The sequence below is a fragment of the Oncorhynchus masou genome, chromosome 12 (genome assembly GCF_036934945.1).
Source record: "Oncorhynchus masou masou isolate Uvic2021 chromosome 12, UVic_Omas_1.1, whole genome shotgun sequence".
NCBI lineage: Eukaryota > Metazoa > Chordata > Actinopteri > Salmoniformes > Salmonidae > Oncorhynchus > Oncorhynchus masou.
Genome location: NC_088223.1, coordinates 6,628,163 through 6,649,207, shown reverse-complemented (window position 1 = coordinate 6,649,207; position 21,045 = coordinate 6,628,163). Strand labels below are relative to the sequence as shown.

The 21,045-nt window shown below is 43.6% G+C and overlaps 1 protein-coding gene across 2 annotated transcripts in view; it reads left to right on the top strand.

Annotated features, from left to right (window-relative positions):
* LOC135549493 (regulating synaptic membrane exocytosis protein 3-like) overlaps window positions 1-21,045 on the top strand; it is a 132,250-nt gene that overhangs the window by 26,274 nt on the left and 84,931 nt on the right. The window contains exons 1-2 of one of the 2 annotated variants that reach the window (XM_064979494.1): window positions 141-162; window positions 16,328-16,636. In XM_064979494.1, the coding sequence (XP_064835566.1) occupies window positions 16,357-16,636 (280 nt within the window). In that variant the 5' untranslated portion in view covers window positions 141-162; window positions 16,328-16,356. Of the gene's footprint in view, window positions 1-140; window positions 163-16,327; window positions 16,637-21,045 lie in introns of those variants that run through there. The other variant, XM_064979493.1, reaches the window with a different exon arrangement.

Below are 21,045 nucleotides of genomic sequence, written 5' to 3'. Positions count from 1 at the left end.
GTGGTCCAGAGAGCTGATCAATGATCGGAGAGATACACCATCCACAAGGGGAGAGAGAGAGAGAGAGAGAGAGAGAGAGCCATGAGGCCAAACAGCAGGTGCCGCCATGGCAACAGCAACAGGAAGTGTGTCCTAGCTCCTGCTTACCGTTCTGCACTACCTGTATGTGATTGCATCACATGTGTTGTGTATACACACACACACGCAAGCACACACACACACACACAGACACAGAGACACACACACACACACACACGCACACGCACACGCACACACACACACACACACACACACACACACACACAGAGGCACACAAACACAACGTAAGGACACCTGACTGTATGCACACGGCATGGATGCATGGACTCGTAATCAATCAAATTGTAATTGCTTTGCACATTTCATAAATGCATTTGCTTTAGAAAACGGTGGGCCTAAACCCTGAAAGGATCAAGGCAGTGCACCAGTGGATGAGAGAGACTCCATAGCAAGGAACATTGAATGACTAGAGGGAGGATATCTAGGTTGAACATGTCTTCATAGGGGAATAGGTAGCTAGATTGAAGATATCTTCATGGGGAATAGGTAGCTAGATTGAACATGTCTTCATAGGGGAATAGGTAGCTAGATTGAAGATATCTTCATGGGGAATAGGTAGCTAGATTGAACATGTCTTCATGGGGAATAGGTAGCTAGATTGAACATGTCTTCATGGGGAATAGGTAGCTAGATTGAAGATATCTTCATAGGGGAATAGGTAGCTAGATTGAACATGTCTTCATGGGGAATAGGTAGCTAGATTGAAGATATCTTCATAGGGGAATAGGTAGCTAGATTGAAGTGTGTCTGAAGACGCTTCAACCTCGGGGGCTAGTTTCCCCTCCTGTACACTACGGTAAGATATATGTATATCCCAATCATGGTTAAAGATAGGATTGTGGTAATTCTATATATTCTGTTGTGCCTCTATATTCTGACTCAACAACACTGTTGTTCCTCTATATTCTCTATATTCTGACTCAACAACACTGTTGTTCCTCTATATTCTCTTTTTTTTGACTCAACAACACTGTTGTACCTCTATATTCTCTATATTCTGACTCAACAACACTGTTGTTCCTCTATATTCTCTATTTTCTGACTCAACAACACTGTTGTTCCTCTATATTCTGACTCAACAACACTGTTGTACCTCTATATTCTCTATATTCTGTACATTCTGACTCAACAACACTGTTGCACCTTTATATTCTGACTCAACAACACTGTTGTTCCTCTATATTCTGACTCAACAACACTGTTGTACCTCTATATTCTCTATATTCTGTACATTCTGACTCAACAACACTGTTGCACCTTTATATTCTGACTCAACAACACTGTTGTTCCTCTATATTCTCTATATTCTGTACATTCTGACTCAACAACACTGTTGTTCTCTATATTCTCTATTTTCTGACTCAACAACACTGTTGTTCCTCTATATTCTCTATTTTCTGACTCAACAACACTGTTGTTCCTCTATATTCTGACTCAACAACACTGTTGGTCCTCTATATTCTCTATATTCTGACTCGACAACACTACTGCAGCTATTGTGTGTGCATGTGCGATTGCATGTGAAACACGTGAGTATAACCCTGAAACGTTGAGCAGTGTGATATTTAGTGCTTAGCTTTGCTGAATACAGCAGTCAGAATGTGTGAATAGACAAACAAATAAACAGAGAAGAGGGAGAGGAGAGGAAGAATAGAGGATGGTAGAGGAGAGGAGAGGATGGGAGAGGAGAGGATGGTAGAGGAGAGGAGAGAGGATGGTAGAGGAGAGGAGAGGATGGTAGAGGAGAGGAGAGGATGGTAGAGGAGAGGATGGTAGAGGAGAGGAGAGGATGTTAGAGGAGAGGAGAGGATGGGAGAGGAGAGGATGGTAGAGGAGAGGAGAGGATGGGAGAGGATGGTAGAAGAGAGGAGAGGATGGTAGAAGAGAGGAGAGGATGGTAGAGGAGAGGAGAGGAAGAATAGAGGAGAGGAGAGGATGGTAGAGGAGAGGAGAGGATGGGAGAGGAGAGGATGTTAGAGGAGAGGAGAGGATGGGAGAGGAGAGGATGGTAGAGGAGAGGAGAGGATGGGAGAGGAGAGGATGGTAGAGGAGAGGAGAGGATGGGAGAGGATGGTAGAAGAGAGGAGAGGATGGTAGAAGAGAGGAGAGGATGGTAGAGGAGAGGAGAGGAGAGGATGAGAGAGGAGTGGATGGTAGAGGAGAGGAGAGGAAGAATAGAGGAGAGGATGGGAGAGGAGAGGAAGAATAGAGGATGGGAGAGGGGAGGATGGTAGAGGAGAGATGAGAGGATAGAGGATGGGAGAGGAGAGGACTGGAGAGGAGAGGAGAGGAGAGAAAAGAGGATGATTTATAACGTTAGACAGCAGAGTTAGAAGGGCATAGTGTGTGTGTGTGTGTGTGTGTGTGTGTGTGTGTGTGTATATGTTTTGAATGTTTCTTCATTTTCTTCATTTTAGGATGCATATTTTCACCAATGTTACTTGTGTAGATGTACTCCTCTAAGTAAACCAATGGTCCAAACCTTATGTCTCTTTTATAATCCTTTCAAAAGGTAGTGGCGTCTTTACCTGGTCTTCATTACAACTTATCTTCCATGACTTAGTTCCTCAGCACAGTTCAGCCAGTCCCGTGTTGCTTTGTTACTAGAGAAAGACAGGACCAGTCACGTGTTGGTTTGTTACTAGAGAAAGACAGGACCAGTCACGTGTTGGTTTGTTAATAGAGAAAGACAGGACCAGTCACGTGTTGGTTTGTTAATAGAGAAAGACAGGACCAGTCACGTGTTGCTTTGTTAATAGAGAAAGACAGGACCAGTCACGTGTTGGTTTTTTATTAGAGAAAGACAGGACCAGTCACGTGTTGGTTTGTTAATAGAGAAAGACAGGACCAGTCACGTGTTGGTTTGTTAATAGAGAAAGACAGGACCAGTCACGTGTTGCTTTGTTATTAGAGAAAGACAGGACCAGTCACGTGTTGCTTTGTTAATAGAGAAAGACAGGACCAGTCACGTGTTGCTTTGTTGACAGAGAAAGACAGGACCAGTCACGTGTTGGTTTGTTAATAGAGAAAGACAGGACCAGTCACATGTTGCTTTGTTAATAGAGAAAGACAGGACCAGTCACTTTGTTGGTTTGTTAATAGAGAAAGACAGGACCAGTCACGTGTTGGTTTGTTAATAGAGAAAGACAGGACCAGTCACGTGTTGCTTTGTTAATAGAGAAAGACAGGACCAGTCACGTGTTGGTTTGTTAATAGAGAAAGACAGGACCAGTCACGTGTTGGTTTGTTACTAGAGAAAGACAGGACCAGTCACGTGTTGGTTTGTTACTAGAGAAAGACAGGACCAGTCACATGTTGCTTTGTTAATAGAGAAAGACAGGACCAGTCACGTGTTGCTTTGTTAATAGAGAAAGACAGGACCAGTCACGTGTTGCTTTGTTAATAGAGAAAGACAGGACCAGTCACGTGTTGGTTTGTTAATAGAGAAAGACAGGACCAGTCACGTGTTGCTTTGTTAATAGAGAAAGACAGGACCAGTCACGTGTTGGTTTTTTATTAGAGAAAGACAGGACCAGTCACGTGTTGGTTTGTTAATAGAGAAAGACAGGACCAGTCACATGTTGCTTTGTTAATATAGAAAGACAGGACCAGTCACGTGTTGGTTTGTTAATAGAGAAATACAGGACCAGTCACGTGTTGCTTTGTTATTAGAGAAAGACAGGACCAGTCACGTGTTGCTTTGTTAATAGAGAAAGACAGGACCAGTCACGTGTTGCTTTGTTGACAGAGAAAGACAGGACCAGTCACGTGTTGGTTTGTTAATAGAGAAAGACAGGACCAGTCACATGTTGCTTTGTTAATAGAGAAAGACAGGACCAGTCACTTTGTTGGTTTGTTAATAGAGAAAGACAGGACCAGTCACGTGTTGGTTTGTTAATAGAGAAAGACAGGACCAGTCACGTGTTGCTTTGTTAATAGAGAAAGACAGGACCAGTCACGTGTTGGTTTGTTAATAGAGAAAGACAGGACCAGTCACGTGTTGGTTTGTTAATAGTGAAAAACAGGACCAGTCACGTGTTGGTTTGTTAATAGAGAAAGACAGGACCAGTCACATGTTGCTTTGTTAATAGAGAAAGACAGGACCAGTCACGTGTTGCTTTGTTAATAGAGAAAAACAGGACCAGTCACGTGTTGGTTTGTTACTAGCACAGCGGGAGAAAGACAGGACCAGTCACGTGTTCGTTTGTTAATAGAGAAAGACAGGACCAGTCACGTGTTGCTTTGTTAATAGAGAAAGACAGGACCAGTCACGTGTTGGTTTGTTAATAGAGAAAGACAGGACCAGTCACGTGTTGGTTTGTTAATAGAGAAAGACAGGACCAGTCACGTGTTGGTTTGTTAATAGAGAAAGACAGGACCAGTCACATGTTGCTTTGTTAATAGAGAAAGACAGGACCAGTCACGTGTTGGTTTGTTAATAGAGAAAGACAGGACCAGTCACGTGTTGCTTTGTTAATAGAGAAAGACAGGACCAGTCACGTGTTGGTTTGTTACTAGCACAGCGGGAGAAAGACAGGACCAGTCACGTGTTGGTTTGTTAATAGAGAAAGACAGGACCAGTCACGTGTTGCTTTGTTAATAGAGAAAGACAGGACCAGTCACGTGTTGCTTTGTTAATAGAGAAAGACAGGACCAGTCACGTGTTGCTTTGTTAATAGAGAAAGACAGGACCAGTCACGTGTTGGTTTGTTAATAGAGAAAGACAGGACCAGTCACGTGTTGCTTTGTTAATAGAGAAAGACAGGACCAGTCACGTGTTGGTTTTTTATTAGAGAAAGACAGGACCAGTCACGTGTTGGTTTGTTAATAGAGAAAGACAGGACCAGTCACATGTTGCTTTGTTAATATAGAAAGACAGGACCAGTCACGTGTTGGTTTGTTAATAGAGAAATACAGGACCAGTCACGTGTTGCTTTGTTATTAGAGAAAGACAGGACCAGTCACGTGTTGCTTTGTTAATAGAGAAAGACAGGACCAGTCACGTGTTGCTTTGTTGACAGAGAAAGACAGGACCAGTCACGTGTTGGTTTGTTAATAGAGAAAGACAGGACCAGTCACATGTTGCTTTGTTAATAGAGAAAGACAGGACCAGTCACTTTGTTGGTTTGTTAATAGAGAAAGACAGGACCAGTCACGTGTTGGTTTGTTAATAGAGAAAGACAGGACCAGTCACGTGTTGCTTTGTTAATAGAGAAAGACAGGACCAGTCACGTGTTGGTTTGTTAATAGAGAAAGACAGGACCAGTCACGTGTTGGTTTGTTAATAGTGAAAAACAGGACCAGTCACGTGTTGGTTTGTTAATAGAGAAAGACAGGACCAGTCACATGTTGCTTTGTTAATAGAGAAAGACAGGACCAGTCACGTGTTGCTTTGTTAATAGAGAAAAACAGGACCAGTCACGTGTTGGTTTGTTACTAGCACAGCGGGAGAAAGACAGGACCAGTCACGTGTTCGTTTGTTAATAGAGAAAGACAGGACCAGTCACGTGTTGCTTTGTTAATAGAGAAAGACAGGACCAGTCACGTGTTGGTTTGTTAATAGAGAAAGACAGGACCAGTCACGTGTTGGTTTGTTAATAGAGAAAGACAGGACCAGTCACGTGTTGGTTTGTTAATAGAGAAAGACAGGACCAGTCACATGTTGCTTTGTTAATAGAGAAAGACAGGACCAGTCACGTGTTGGTTTGTTAATAGAGAAAGACAGGACCAGTCACGTGTTGCTTTGTTAATAGAGAAAGACAGGACCAGTCACGTGTTGGTTTGTTACTAGCACAGCGGGAGAAAGACAGGACCAGTCACGTGTTGGTTTGTTAATAGAGAAAGACAGGACCAGTCACGTGTTGCTTTGTTAATAGAGAAAGACAGGACCAGTCACGTGTTGCTTTGTTAATAGAGAAAGACAGGACCAGTCACGTGTTGGTTTGTTAATAGAGAAAGACAGGACCAGTCACGTGTTGCTTTGTTAATAGAGAAAGACAGGACCAGTCACGTGTTGGTTTTTTATTAGAGAAAGACAGGACCAGTCACGTGTTGGTTTGTTAATAGAGAAAGACAGGACCAGTCACATGTTGCTTTGTTAATATAGAAAGACAGGACCAGTCACGTGTTGGTTTGTTAATAGAGAAATACAGGACCAGTCACGTGTTGCTTTGTTATTAGAGAAAGACAGGACCAGTCACGTGTTGCTTTGTTAATAGAGAAAGACAGGACCAGTCACGTGTTGCTTTGTTGACAGAGAAAGACAGGACCAGTCACGTGTTGGTTTGTTAATAGAGAAAGACAGGACCAGTCACATGTTGCTTTGTTAATAGAGAAAGACAGGACCAGTCACTTTGTTGGTTTGTTAATAGAGAAAGACAGGACCAGTCACGTGTTGGTTTGTTAATAGAGAAAGACAGGACCAGTCACGTGTTGCTTTGTTAATAGAGAAAGACAGGACCAGTCACGTGTTGGTTTGTTAATAGAGAAAGACAGGACCAGTCACGTGTTGGTTTGTTAATAGTGAAAAACAGGACCAGTCACGTGTTGGTTTGTTAATAGAGAAAGACAGGACCAGTCACATGTTGCTTTGTTAATAGAGAAAGACAGGACCAGTCACGTGTTGCTTTGTTAATAGAGAAAAACAGGACCAGTCACGTGTTGGTTTGTTACTAGCACAGCGGGAGAAAGACAGGACCAGTCACGTGTTCGTTTGTTAATAGAGAAAGACAGGACCAGTCACGTGTTGCTTTGTTAATAGAGAAAGACAGGACCAGTCACGTGTTGGTTTGTTAATAGAGAAAGACAGGACCAGTCACGTGTTGGTTTGTTAATAGAGAAAGACAGGACCAGTCACGTGTTGGTTTGTTAATAGAGAAAGACAGGACCAGTCACATGTTGCTTTGTTAATAGAGAAAGACAGGACCAGTCACGTGTTGGTTTGTTAATAGAGAAAGACAGGACCAGTCACGTGTTGCTTTGTTAATAGAGAAAGACAGGACCAGTCACGTGTTGGTTTGTTACTAGCACAGCGGGAGAAAGACAGGACCAGTCACGTGTTGGTTTGTTAATAGAGAAAGACAGGACCAGTCACGTGTTCCTTTGTTAATAGAGAAAGACAGGACCAGTCACGTGTTGGTTTGTTAATAGAAAAAGACAGGACCAGTCACATGTTGCTTTGTTAATAGAGAAAGACAGGACCAGTCACGTGTTGGTTTGTTAATAGAGAAAGACAGGACCAGTCACGTGTTGCTTTGTTAATAGAGAAAGACAGGACCAGTCACGTGTTGCTTTGTTAATAGAGAAAGACAGGACCAGTCACGTGTTGGTTTGTTAATAGAGAAAGACAGGACCAGTCACGTGTTGCTTTGTTAATAGAGAAAGACAGGACCAGTCACGTGTTGGTTTGTTAATAGAGAAAGACAGGACCAGTCACGTGTTGCTTTGTTAATAGAGAAAGACAGGACCAGTCACGTGTTGGTTTGTTACTAGCACAGCGGGAGAAAGACAGGACCAGTCACGTGTTGGTTTGTTAATAGAGAAAGACAGGACCAGTCACGTGTTGCTTTGTTAATAGAGAAAGACAGGACCAGTCACGTGTTGGTTTGTTAATAGAAAAAGACAGGACCAGTCACATGTTGCTTTGTTAATAGAGAAAGACAGGACCAGTCACGTGTTGGTTTGTTAATAGAGAAAGACAGGACCAGTCACGTGTTGCTTTGTTAATAGAGAAAGACAGGACCAGTCACGTGTTGGTTTGTTAATAGAGAAAGACAGGACCAGTCACGTGTTGCTTTGTTAATAGAGAAAGACAGGACCAGTCACGTGTTGGTTTGTTAATAGAGAAAGACAGGACCAGTCACGTGTTGCTTTGTTAATAGAGAAAGACAGGACCAGTCACGTGTTGGTTTGTTACTAGCACAGCGGGAGAAAGACAGGACCAGTCACGTGTTGGTTTGTTAATAGAGAAAGACAGGACCAGTCACATGTTGCTTTGTTAATAGAGAAAGACAGGACCAGTCACGTGTTCGTTTGTTAATAGAGAAAGACAGGACCAGTCACGTGTTGCTTTGTTAATAGAGAAAGACAGGACCAGTCACGTGTTGGTTTGTTAATAGAGAAAGACAGTACCAGTCACGTGTTGGTTTGTTAATAGAGAAAGACAGGACCAGTCACGTGTTGGTTTGTTAATGGAGAAAGACAGGACCAGTCACGTGTTGGTTTGTTAATAGAGAAAGACAGGACCAGTCACATGTTGCTTTGTTAATAGAGAAAGACAGGACCAGTCACGTGTTGGTTTGTTAATAGAGAAAGACAGGACCAGTCACGTGTTGCTTTGTTAATAGAGAAAGACAGGACCAGTCACGTGTTGGTTTGTTAATAGAGAAAGACAGGACCAGTCACGTGTTGCTTTGTTAATAGAGAAAGACAGGACCAGTCACGTGTTGGTTTGTTAATAGCACAGCGGGAGAAAGACAGGACCAGTCACGTGTTGCTTTGTTAATAGAGAAAGACAGGACCAGTCACATGTTGCTTTGTTAATAGAGAAAGACAGGACCAGTCACATGTTGGTTTGTTAATAGAGAAAGACAGGACCAGTCACGTGTTGCTTTGTTAATAGCACAGCGGGAGAAAGACAGGAGCAGGTGAGTCCAGCTGTGTGTTGACTAGGGGTCACATTTTATATTGAAAGTCAACCGTGTCTTTTGTTGTTGTTGTTGTTTTCTTCCATAGAGTGATCAGGGACGTGCATCTTTTTAGTTTTCCTTCACAGAAAACACATTCAGCAGGAAACAGCTTAATTTTTATCAGATGACAACGGAAGTGAAACGCCATTTGTCTGGCAGCCACACTAGTAAATAAACTGACAATGATTAAAAAAAAAATTTAAACAATGTATGGCCGTCATATTTCTAATGTTTAGGCTTTTCATAGAAAGAATTTAGCCAGCTACAGTACATTTCCTAATGTTTTGTTTACAAGTTAATATTGCATTTAACTGGTGATATATAGGCTGGCTAGACCAAGAAAAGTACAGGAGAAAAGCAGCTACACATCAGCCTGAGGGGGTGTCTGGCCATTCGTGAATTCTCATCCATAAAATGTGTCTGATGCCAAGCAGAAATTACAATAAAAAGCCTTTTAGATCTGTGTTTTCAAAACGCAGCAAGATATTTCTTCATGAGCTGGACTGCTGTTTGTGCTCGTTAGCATATTTAGTTAGCAGAACTCCATGCCAGTTCCTTATTATTTCTGGATATAGACACCCAATATTTTTATTTTTTTGTGTATGTTTTTGGTGCCCACTTGTGTTCTATACCGGTAATACTGTAAATCCCGGGATGAGAAAAGGACCGCATGAAGATACCACCCAAACCATGGAGGCCTGAGGAGAAAAAAAAGTTGACAAAAAAAATAATGAAAATGAATGAATGTTTTACTGACAGGCTCACCGTTGAGCTCGTCATCTTTCTTCTAGAATCCAGAGGAAATATAACACTATAGAGGTAAGATATACACTGAGTATACCAACCTTCAGGGACACCTTAACCTCTAGCGTCGAGCAATCCCGTATCCGGGAGCGTAATCATAGCCTCAAGCTCATTAGCATAACGCAACGTTTCCTATTCATGAAAATCGCAAATGAAATGAAATAAATATATTCAAACACAAGCTTAGTCTTTTGTTAACAACACTGTCATCTCAGATTTTCAAAATATGCTTTTCAACCAAGCATTTGTGTAAGAGTATTGATAGCCTAGCATAGCATTAAGCCTAGCATTCAGCAGGCAACATTTTCACAAAAACAAGAAAAGCATTCAAATAAAATCATTTACCTTTGAAGAACTTCAGATGTTTTCAATGACGAGGCTCTTAGTTAGATAGCAAATGTTAATTTTTTTCCAAAAATATTATTTGTGTAGACGAAATAGCTCCGTTTTGTTCATCACGTTTTGAAAAAGACCGGAAAATGCAGTCACTTACAACGCCAAACTTTTTTCCAAATTAGCTCCATAATATTGACAGAAACATAGCAAACATTGTTTAGAATCAATCCTCAAGGTGTTTTTCACATATCTATTCGATAATCTATCAGTGGTGGCAGTTGGCTTCTTATCAAAAGCAAACGGGAAAATACTGCAGCTGGAGATTACGCAATAATTGCGAGGGAGGACACCAATCGACCACCTGGTAGATGTAGTCTCTTATGGTCAATCTTCCAATGATATGCCTACAAATATGTCACAATGCGACAGAAAACCTTGGGGAAAACGTGGGAAACATAAGCTGACTCCAAGCTCCTCCACAGCCATATAAGGAGTCATTGCCATGAGGCGGTTTAAAAAAATGCGGCACTTCCTGATTGTATTTTTATCTTGTTTTTTTCTGTAACATCAGTTCTGTGGTACTCAGACAATATCTTTGCAGTTTTGGAAACGTCAGAGTGTTTTCTTTCCAAAGCTGTCAATTATATGCATAGTCGAGCATCTTTTCGTGACAAAATATCTTGTTTAAAACAGGAATGTTTTTCATCCAAAAATTAAAATAGCGCCCCCTATATCCAAGAAGTTTACCTCTAGCGTCAAGCAATCCCGTATCCGCAAGCGTAATCATAGCCTCAAGCTCATTAGCATAACACAATGTTAACTATTCATGAAAATCGCAAATGAAATGAAATAAATATATTGGCTCACAAGCTTAGCCTTTTGTTAACCACACTGTCATCTCAGATTTTCAAAATATGCTTTTCAACCATAGCTACACAAGCATTTGTGTAAGAGTATTGATAGCTAGCATAGCATTAAGCCTAGCATTCAGCAGGCAACATTTTCAAAAAACAAGAAAAGCATTCAAATAAAATCATTTACCTTTGAAGACCTTCGGATGTTTTCAATGAGGAGACTCTCAGTTAGATAGCAAATGTTCAGTTTTTCCAAAAAGATTATTTGTGTAGGAGAAATCGCTCCGTTTTGTTCATCACGTTTGGCTAAGAAAAAAAGAAAGAAAATTCAGTCATTACAACGCCAAACTTTTTTTCCAAATTAACTCCATAATATCGACAGAAACATGGCAAACGTTGTTTAGAATCAATCCTCAAGGTGTTTTTTCACATATCTATTCGATGATAAATCATTCGTGGCAGTTGCCTTTCTCCTCAGAACCAAATGGAAAAGTGGACGCAGCTGGAGATTGCGCAATAATTTCGACGGAGGACCCCAAGCGGACACCTGGTAAATGTAGTCTCTTAGGTCAATCTTCCAATGTTATGCCTACAAATACGTCACAATGCTGCAGACACCTTGGGGAAACGACAGAAAGTGTAGGCTCATTCCTGGCACATTCACAGCCATATAAGGAGACATTGGAACACAGCGCATTCAAAATCTGGGGCACTTCCTGTCTGAAATTTCATTTTGGTTTCGCCTGTAGCATTAGTTCTGTGGCACTCACAGACAATATCTTTGCAGTTTTGGAAACGTCAGAGTGTTTTCTTTCCAAAGCTGTCAATTATATGCATAGTCGAGCATCTTTTCGTGACAAAATATCTTGTTTAAAACGGGAACGTTTTTTTATCCAAAAATTAAAATAGTGCCCCCTATATCCAAGAAGTTAAGAACGAATACCTTTCACCTGGATTTAGCTGGTCAGTCTTTCATTCAAACGGCAGGTGTCTTTAATGTTTTCTACACTCGGTGTATGTTGCCCTATGAGAAGTTGGTAGAATTTTATTGAAAATGGTTTTACAGTAAGGGTTTACAGTAATGGTTTACAGTATGGGTTTACAGTATGGGTTTACAGTAAGGTTTTACACTAAGGTTTTACAGTAAGGGTTTACAGTAAGGTTTTACAGAAAGGGTTTACAGTAATGGTTTACAGTATGGGTTTACAGTATGGGTTTACAGTAAGGACAGCCAAAGGTGCTTCAGCAAAGTGTTTTCTATAACTTTCTTTCACTTTGAAAATGTCTAGGAAATAAATCTAATTGAATCCCCTAAATTCCTTTTTTTTTTTTTTAAGATTTCTCAGAAAAACAAAATTTTCTCTCTGAAATGTCAACGGAGCACTGCTTTTATATTTTCAAAGCCTTTTTAAATTTCATTCAGCTCGGGTCGTCTTAATTTAGCTTGTTGTGATCCACGGAAATAACTTCGCAGGCGACCACCACAATATGAAAAAAATCTTCAAAAGTTACTGCGAGAATGCGGCCGACACCCTATACAGTTTTGATCTGTGGGCATGTGTGCGTGTGTGCGCGTGTGTGTGCGTGCGTGTGTGTGCGCGTGCGTGTACGTGCGTGTGTGTTTGTCCTAGGCTAGGACTTCCCCCTACTGTGCCAGTTGGCTCTATAGGTTATCATCTGTCAGTTCTTAAGGTCAAACTGACAAAACGTATTCAAAATAACACTGAAGACAAATACCAGCCAACAGGGTCTCAGCAGCAGACCAGGGTCACAGCAGCAGACCTGACATTTCAAAAACCTCCTGTCTGATGTGTGTGTGTGTGTGTGTGTTCTCTCAGTGCCTATTCTAACTAATATGAACAGTTTGCATTGATATTCTCTCTCTCTCTGTGTGTGTGTGTGTGTGTGTGTGTGTGTGTGTGTGTGTGTGTGTGTGTGTGTGTGTGTGTGTGTGTGTGTGTGTGTTCTCTCAGTGCCTATTCTAACTAATATGAACAGTTTGCATTGATATTCTCTGTGTGTCTGTCCATGTTTGTTTGTTTGGGACATTATTGATGACGTAGCGAAATGATTTCTGATGACAGCAAACATAATAAATAAACGTAGTCTTGTTGACTTTGTAAAACCACCTCATCCTTCAAATATTACCCCCTAGCCTTTCCAATTACACAACTGCTGAAATATCACCTGCTGAAATATCACCTGCTGAAATATCACCTGCTGAAATATCACCTGCTGAAATACCAAATACCACCTGCTGAAATACCACCTGCTGAAATATCACCTGCTGAAATATCACCTGCTGAAATACCACCTGCTGAAATACCACCTGCTGAAATACCACCTGCTAAAATACCACCTGCTGAAATATCACCTGCTGAAATATCACCTGCTGAAATACCACCTGCTGAAATACCACCTGCTTAAATATCACCTGCTGAAATACCACTTGCTGAAATATCACCTGCTGAAATATCACCTGCTGAAATACCACCTGCTGAAATACCACCTGCTGAAATACCACCTGCTGAAATATCACCTGCTGAAATATCACCTGCTGAAATATCACCTGCTGAAATACCACCTGCTGAAATACCACCTGCTGAAATATCACCTGCTGAAATATCACCTGCTGAAATATCACCTGCTGAAATATCACCTGCTGAAATATCACCTGCTGAAATACCACCTGCTGAAATACCACCTGCTGAAATATCACCTGCTGAAATACCACCTGCTGAAATATCACCTGCTGAAATATCACCTGCTGAAATATCAACTGAGGGCCAACACCTAACCTCTCCCCTCTGCTCCAGCCTCCCCATACCAAAACCTGATATATTGATATATATGTGTATATATATATATATATATATATTCATTTAACTAGGCAAGTCAGTTAATGAGAACAAATTCTTATTTACAATGACGGCCTACCCCGGCCAAACCCTGACGACACTGGGCCAATTGTGCGCCGCCCTACGGGACTCCCAATCACAGCCAGATGTGATGCAGCACTGCGATGCAGTGCCTTAGACCGCTGCGCCACTCGGGAGCAAATCGTTCAAATGCACACAGAAATATATCTAAATACATGTATTACTCACATACAGGGCCTTCGGAAAGTATTCAGACCCCTTGACTTTTTCCACATTTTGTTACTTCACAGCCTTATTCAGATATTGATTGAATAGTTTTTTTAGTATGCATTTTACATACATGTGCAATTCATACACACTACCAGTCAAAAGTTTGAACACACCTACTCATTCCAGGGTGTTTCTTAATTTTGACTATTTTCTACATTGTAGAATAATAGTGAAGACATCAACACTTTGATATAACACACAGGGAATCATGTAGTAACCCAAAAAAAGTGTTAAACAAATCAAAATATATTTTATATTTGAGATTCTTCAAAGTAGCCACCCTTTGCCTTGATGACAGCTTTGCACACTCTTGGTATTCTCTCAACTAGCTTCATGAGGAATGCTTTACCAACAGTCTTGAAGGAGTTCCCACATATGCTGAGCACTTGTTGGCTGCTTTTCCTTCACTCTGTGGTCCAACTCATCCCAAACCATCTCAATTAGGTTGAGGTCAGGTGATTGTGGAGGTCATCTGAGGCAGATGTTACTCTGCAATGTAGAAAATAGTCAAATCAAAAAATCTAAAACTTGAATCAGTACGTGTGTCCAAACTTTTGACTGGTACTGTATATATATTATAATACATGAGTTTTCCATATGGGTCTCCAACCTCATGTGTGTTTACGTGTCTGTGTTTGTATAGCGGCAGGGTTGGGTACTGCAGACGACAAATGTCAATCTCGAATGGGTTAATAAAGTTCTTCTTCTTCTCTCCCAACTCAATCTACCCCCTTTTCTTCTTCTCTCCCAACTCAATCTAACCCCTTTTCTTCTTCTCTCCCAACTCAATCTACCCCCTCTTCTTCTTCTCTCCCAACTCAATCAAACCCCTTTTTTCTTCTCTCCCAATTTAATCTAACCCCTCTTCTTCTTCTCTCCCAACTCAATCTAACCCCTTTTCTTCTTCTCTCCCAACTCAATCTACCCCCTCTTCTTCTTCTCTCCCAACTCAATCAAACCCCTTTTTTCTTCTCTCCCAATTTAATCTAACCCCTCTTCGTCTTCTCTCCCAACTCAATCTAACCCCTTTTCTTCCTCTCTCCCAACTCAATCTAACCCCTTTTCTTCTTCTCTCCCAACTCAATCTACCCCCTTTTCTTCTTCTCTCCCAACTCAATCTAACCCCTTTTCTTCTTCTCTCCCAACTCAATCTAACCCCTTTTCTTCTTCTCTCCCAACTCAATCTACCCCCTTTTCTTCTTCTCTCCCAACTCAATCTAACCCCTTTTCTTCTTCTCTCCCAACTCAATCTATCCCTTCTTCTTCTCTCCCAACTTAATCTAACCCCTCTTCTTCTTCTCTCCCAACTCAAACTAACCCTTCTTCTTCTTCTTCTCTCCCAACTTAATCTAACCCCTCTTCTTCATCTCTCCCAACTCAAACTAACCCTTCTTCTTCTTCTCTCCCAACTTAATCTAACCCTTCTTCTTCTTCTCTCCCAACTTAATCTAACCCCTCTTCTTCTTCTCTCCCAACTTAATCTAACCCCTCTTCTTCTTCTCTCCCAACTCAATCTAACCCTTCTTCTTCTTCTCTCCCAACTCAATCAAACATCTCTTCTTCTTCTTCTCTCCCAACTCAATCAAACCCTTCTTCTTCTCTCCCAACTTAATCTAACCCCTCTTCTTCTTCTCTCCCAACTCAATCTAACCCCTCTTCTTCTTCTCTCCCAACTCAATCTAACCCCTTTTCTTCTTCTCTCCCAACTCAATCAAACCCTTCTTCTTCTCTCCCAACTTAATCTAACCCCTCTTCTTCTTCTCTCCCAACTCAATCTAACCCCTCTTCTTCTTCTCTCCCAACTTAATCTAACCCCTCTTCTTCTTCTCTCCCAACTCAATCTAACCCCTCTTCTTCTTCTCTCCCAACTCAATCTAACCCCTCTTCTTCTTCTCTCCCAACTCAATCTAACCCCTCTTCTTCTTCTCTCCCAACTCAATCTAACCCCTTTTCTTCTTCTCTCCCAACTCAATCAAACCCTTCTTCTTCTCTCCCAACTTAATCTAACCCCTCTTCTTCTTCTCTCCCAACTCAATCTAACCCCTCTTCTTCTTCTCTCCCAACTTAATCTAACCCCTCTTCTTCTTCTCTCCCAACTCAATCTAACCCCTCTTCTTCTTCTCTCCCAACTCAATCTAACCCCTCTTCTTCTTCTCTCCCAACTCAATCTAACCCCTCTTCTTCTTCTCTCCCAACTCAATCTAACCCCTCTTCTTCTTCTCTCCCAACTCAATCTAACCCCTCTTCCTCTTTCCTCCCAACTCAATCTAACCCCTTTTCTTCTTCTCTCCCAACTCAATCTAACCCCTTTTCTTCTTCTCTTCCATCTCAATCTAACTCCTCGCCTTCTTCTCTCCCAACTCAATCTAACCCCTCTCCCCTCTCTCTACCCCTCCAGCCCATCGACTGTCCTCCTGCTCAGTAGCCATGATGCTTAGCAGCTCTGTTGAGGTGCCCAGTCCCATCCACGGTGGCATGTCCGGTCTCTCCGGGATGAGGGTGGCAGTGGTGGGGAACGTCGTCCGTTCCTCCAGTATCTCGGGAGCCATGTACAGCCTGGAGAAGAGTCCCGGGAGTGGCGGTCGGCCGGGAGAGGTGGGGACGCTGGCCGGAAACAAGAAGAGACGCTCAAGCCTTGGAGCCAAGATGGTGGCCATCGTGGGGCTGTCGCAGTGGAGCAAGAGCACTCTGCAGCTCAACCAGCAAGGTCAGTTTCATGTTGTTGCATTTTAGTTGTTGGCGGCCATTTTGGATCAGTGGATCTAAGCCCCTGTTGCTCAACCAGCAAGGTCAGTTTCACTTTGGTTTCATTTGAATTGTATTTAATGTTGTTGTTTTTAGTTGTTAGCAGCCATTTTAGGGCATCCTGTTGCTCAACCAGCCAGGGTAGTTTCACTTCGGTAAAACAAAAAAATTGGGGTTGTTGTTGACGGCCATTTTTGGGGCAGTGGAGATAATAGGAGCATCCGGTCACTCACTAAACAGAGAACATCCCTGGTCGTCCCTACTGCCTCTGATCTGGAGGACTCACTAAACAGAGAACATCCCTGGTCATCCCTACTGCCTCTGATCTGGAGGACTCACTAAACAGAGAACATCCCTGGTCATCCCTACTGCCTCTGATCTGGAGGACTCTCTAAACAGAGAACATCCCTGGTCCTCCCTACTGCCTCTGATCTGGAGGACTCACTAAACAGAGAACATCCCTGGTCATCCCTACTGCCTCTGATCTGGAGGACTCACTAAACAGAGAACATCCCTGGTCATCCCTACTGCCTCTGATCTGGAGGACTCACTAAACAGAGAACATCCCTGGTCATCCCTACTGCCTCTGATCTGGAGGACTCACTAAACAGAGAACATCCCTGGTCATCCCTACTGCCTCTGATCTGGAGGACTCTCTAAACAGAGAACATCCCTGGTCATCCCTACTGCCTCTGATCTGGAGGACTCACTAAACAGAGAACATCCCTGGTCATCCCTACTGTCTCTGATCTGGAGGACTCACTAAACAGAGAACATCCCTGGTCATCCCTACTGCCTCTGATCTGGAGGACTCACTAAACAGAGAACATCCCTGGTCATCCCTACTGTCTCTGATCTGGAGGACTCACTAAACAGAGAACATCCCTGGTCATCACTACTGCCTCTGATCTGGAGGACTCACTAAACAGAGAACATCCCTGGTCGTCCCTACTGCCTCTGATCTGGAGGACTCACTAAACAGAGAACATCCCTGGTCATCCCTACTGCCTCTGATCTGGAGGACTCACTAAACAGAGAACATCCCTGGTCATCACTACTGCCTCTGATCTGGAGGACTCACTAGACAGACAACATCCCTGGTCGTCCCTACTGCCTCTGATCTGGAGGACTCACTAAACAGAGAACATCCCTGGTCATCCCTACTGCCTCTGATCTGGAGGACTCACTAAACAGAGAACATCCCTGGTCATCCCTACTGCCTCTGATCTGGAGGACTCACTAAACAGAGAACATCCCTGGTCATCCCTACTGATTCTGATCTGGAGGACTCACTAAACAGAGAACATCCCTGGTCCTCCCTACTACCTCTGATCTGGAGGACTCACTAGACAGAGAACATCCCTGGTCGTCCCTACTGCCTCTGATCTGGAGGACTCTCTAAACAGAGAACATCCCTGGTCATCCCTACTGCCTCTGATCTGGAGGACTAACTAAACAGAGAACATCCCTGGTCATCCCTACTGCCTCTGATCTGGAGGACTCACTAAACAGAGAACATCTCTGGTCATCCCTACTGCCTCTGATCTGGAGGACTCACTAAACAGAGAACATCCCTGGTCATCCCTACTGCCTCTGATCTGGAGGACTCACTAAACAGAGAACATCCCTGGTCATCCCTACTGCCTCTGATCTGGAGGACTCACTAAACAGAGAACATCCCTGGTCGTCCCTACTGCCTCTGATCTGGAGGACTCACTAAACAGAGAACATCCCTGGTCGTCCCTACTGCCTCTGATCTGGAGGACTCACTAAACAGAGAACATCCCTGGTCATCCCTACTGCCTCTGATCTGGAGGACTCACTAAACAGAGAACATCCCTGGTCATCACTACTGCCTCTGATCTGGAGGACTCACTAGACAGACAACATCCCTGGTCGTCCCTACTGCCTCTGATCTGGAGGACTCACTAAACAGAGAACATCCCTGGTCATCCCTACTGCCTCTGATCTGGAGGACTCACTAAACAGAGAACATCCCTGGTCATCCCTACTGCCTCTGATCTGGAGGACTCACTAAACAGAGAACATCCCTGGTCATCCCTACTGATTCTGATCTGGAGGACTCACTAAACAGAGAACATCCCTGGTCCTCCCTACTACCTCTGATCTGGAGGACTCACTAGACAGAGAACATCCCTGGTCGTCCCTACTGCCTCTGATCTGGAGGACTCTCTAAACAGAGAACATCCCTGGTCATCCCTACTGCCTCTGATCTGGAGGACTAACTAAACAGAGAACATCCCTGGTCATCCCTACTGCCTCTGATCTGGAGGACTCACTAAACAGAGAACATCTCTGGTCATCCCTACTGCCTCTGATCTGGAGGACTCACTAAACAGAGAACATCCCTGGTCATCCCTACTGCCTCTGATCTGGAGGACTCACTAAACAGAGAACATCCCTGGTCATCCCTACTGCCTCTGATCTGGAGGACTCACTAAACAGAGAACATCCCTGGTCGTCCCTACTGCCTCTGATCTGGAGGACTCACTAAACAGAGAACATCCCTGGTCGTCCCTACTGCCTCTGATCTGGAGGACTCACTAAACAGAGAACATCCCTGGTCATCCCTACTGCCTCTGATCTGGAGGACTCACTAAACAGAGAACATCCCTGGTCGTCCCTACTGCCTCTGATCTGGAGGACTCTCTAAACAGAGAACATCCCTGGTCATCCCTACTGCCTCTGATCTGGCAGACTCACTAAACAGAGAACATCCCTGGTCATCACTACTGCCTCTGATCTGGAGGACTCACTAGACAGAGAACATCCCTGGTCGTCCCTACTGCCTCTGATCTGGAGGACTCTCTAAACAGAGAACATCCCTGGTCATCCCTACTGCCTCTGATCTGGAGGACTCACTAAATAGAGAACATCCCTGGTCATCCCTACTGCCTCTGATCTGGAGGACTCACTAAACAGAGAACATCTCTGGTCATCCCTACTGCCTCTGATCTGGAGGACTCACTAAACAGAGAACATCCCTGGTCATCCCTACTGCCTCTGATCTGGAGGACTCACTAAACAGAGAACATCCCTGGTCATCCCTACTGCCTCTGATCTGGAGGACTCACTAAACAGAGAACATCCCTGGTCGTCCCTACTGCCTCTGATCTGGTGGACTCACTAAACAGAGAACATCCCTGGTCGTCCCTACTGCCTCTGATCTGGAGGACTCACTAAACAGAGAACATCCCTGGTCATCCCTACTGCCTCTGATCTGGAGGACTCACTAAACAGAGAACATCCCTGGTCATCCCTACTGCCTCTGATCTGGAGGACTCACTAAACAGAGAACATCCCTGGTCATCCCTACTGCCTCTGATCTGGAGGACTCTCTAAACAGAGAACATCCCTGGTCATCCCTACTGCCTCTGATCTGGAGGACTCACTAAACAGAGAACATCCCTGGTCATCCCTACTGTCTCTGATCTGGAGGACTCACTAAACAGAGAACATCCCTGGTCATCCCTACTGCCTCTGATCTGGAGGACTCACTAAACAGAGAACATCCCTGGTCATCCCTACTGTCTCTGATCTGGAGGACTCACTAAACAGAGAACATCCCTGGTCATCACTACTGCCTCTGATCTGGAGGACTCACTAAACAGAGAACATCCCTGGTCGTCCCTACTGCCTCTGATCTGGAGGACTCACTAAACAGAGAACATCCCTGGTCATCCCTACTGCCTCTGATCTGGAGGACTCACTAAACAGAGAACATCCCTGGTCATCACTACTGCCTCTGATCTGGAGGACTCACTAGACAGACAACATCCCTGGTCGTCCCTACTGCCTCTGATCTGGAGGACTCACTAAACAGAGAACATCCCTGGTCATCCCTACTGCCTCTGATCTGGAGGACTCACTAAACAGAGAACATCCCTGGTCATCCCTACTGCCTCTGATCTGGAGGACTCACTAAACAGAGAACATCCCTGGTCATCCCTACTGATTCTGATCTGGAGGACTCACTAAACAGAGAACATCCCTGGTCCTCCCTACTACCTCTGATCTGGAGGACTCACTAGACAGAGAACATCCCTGGTCGTCCCTACTGCCTCTGATCTGGAGGACTCTCTAAACAGAGAACATCCCTGGTCATCCCTACTGCCTCTGATCTGGAGGACTAACTAAACAGAGAACATCCCTGGTCATCCCTACTGCCTCTGATCTGGAGGACTCACTAAACAGAGAACATCTCTGGTCATCCCTACTGCCTCTGATCTGGAGGACTCACTAAACAGAGAACATCCCTGGTCATCCCTACTGCCTCTGATCTGGAGGACTCACTAAACAGAGAACATCCCTGGTCATCCCTACTGCCTCTGATCTGGAGGACTCACTAAA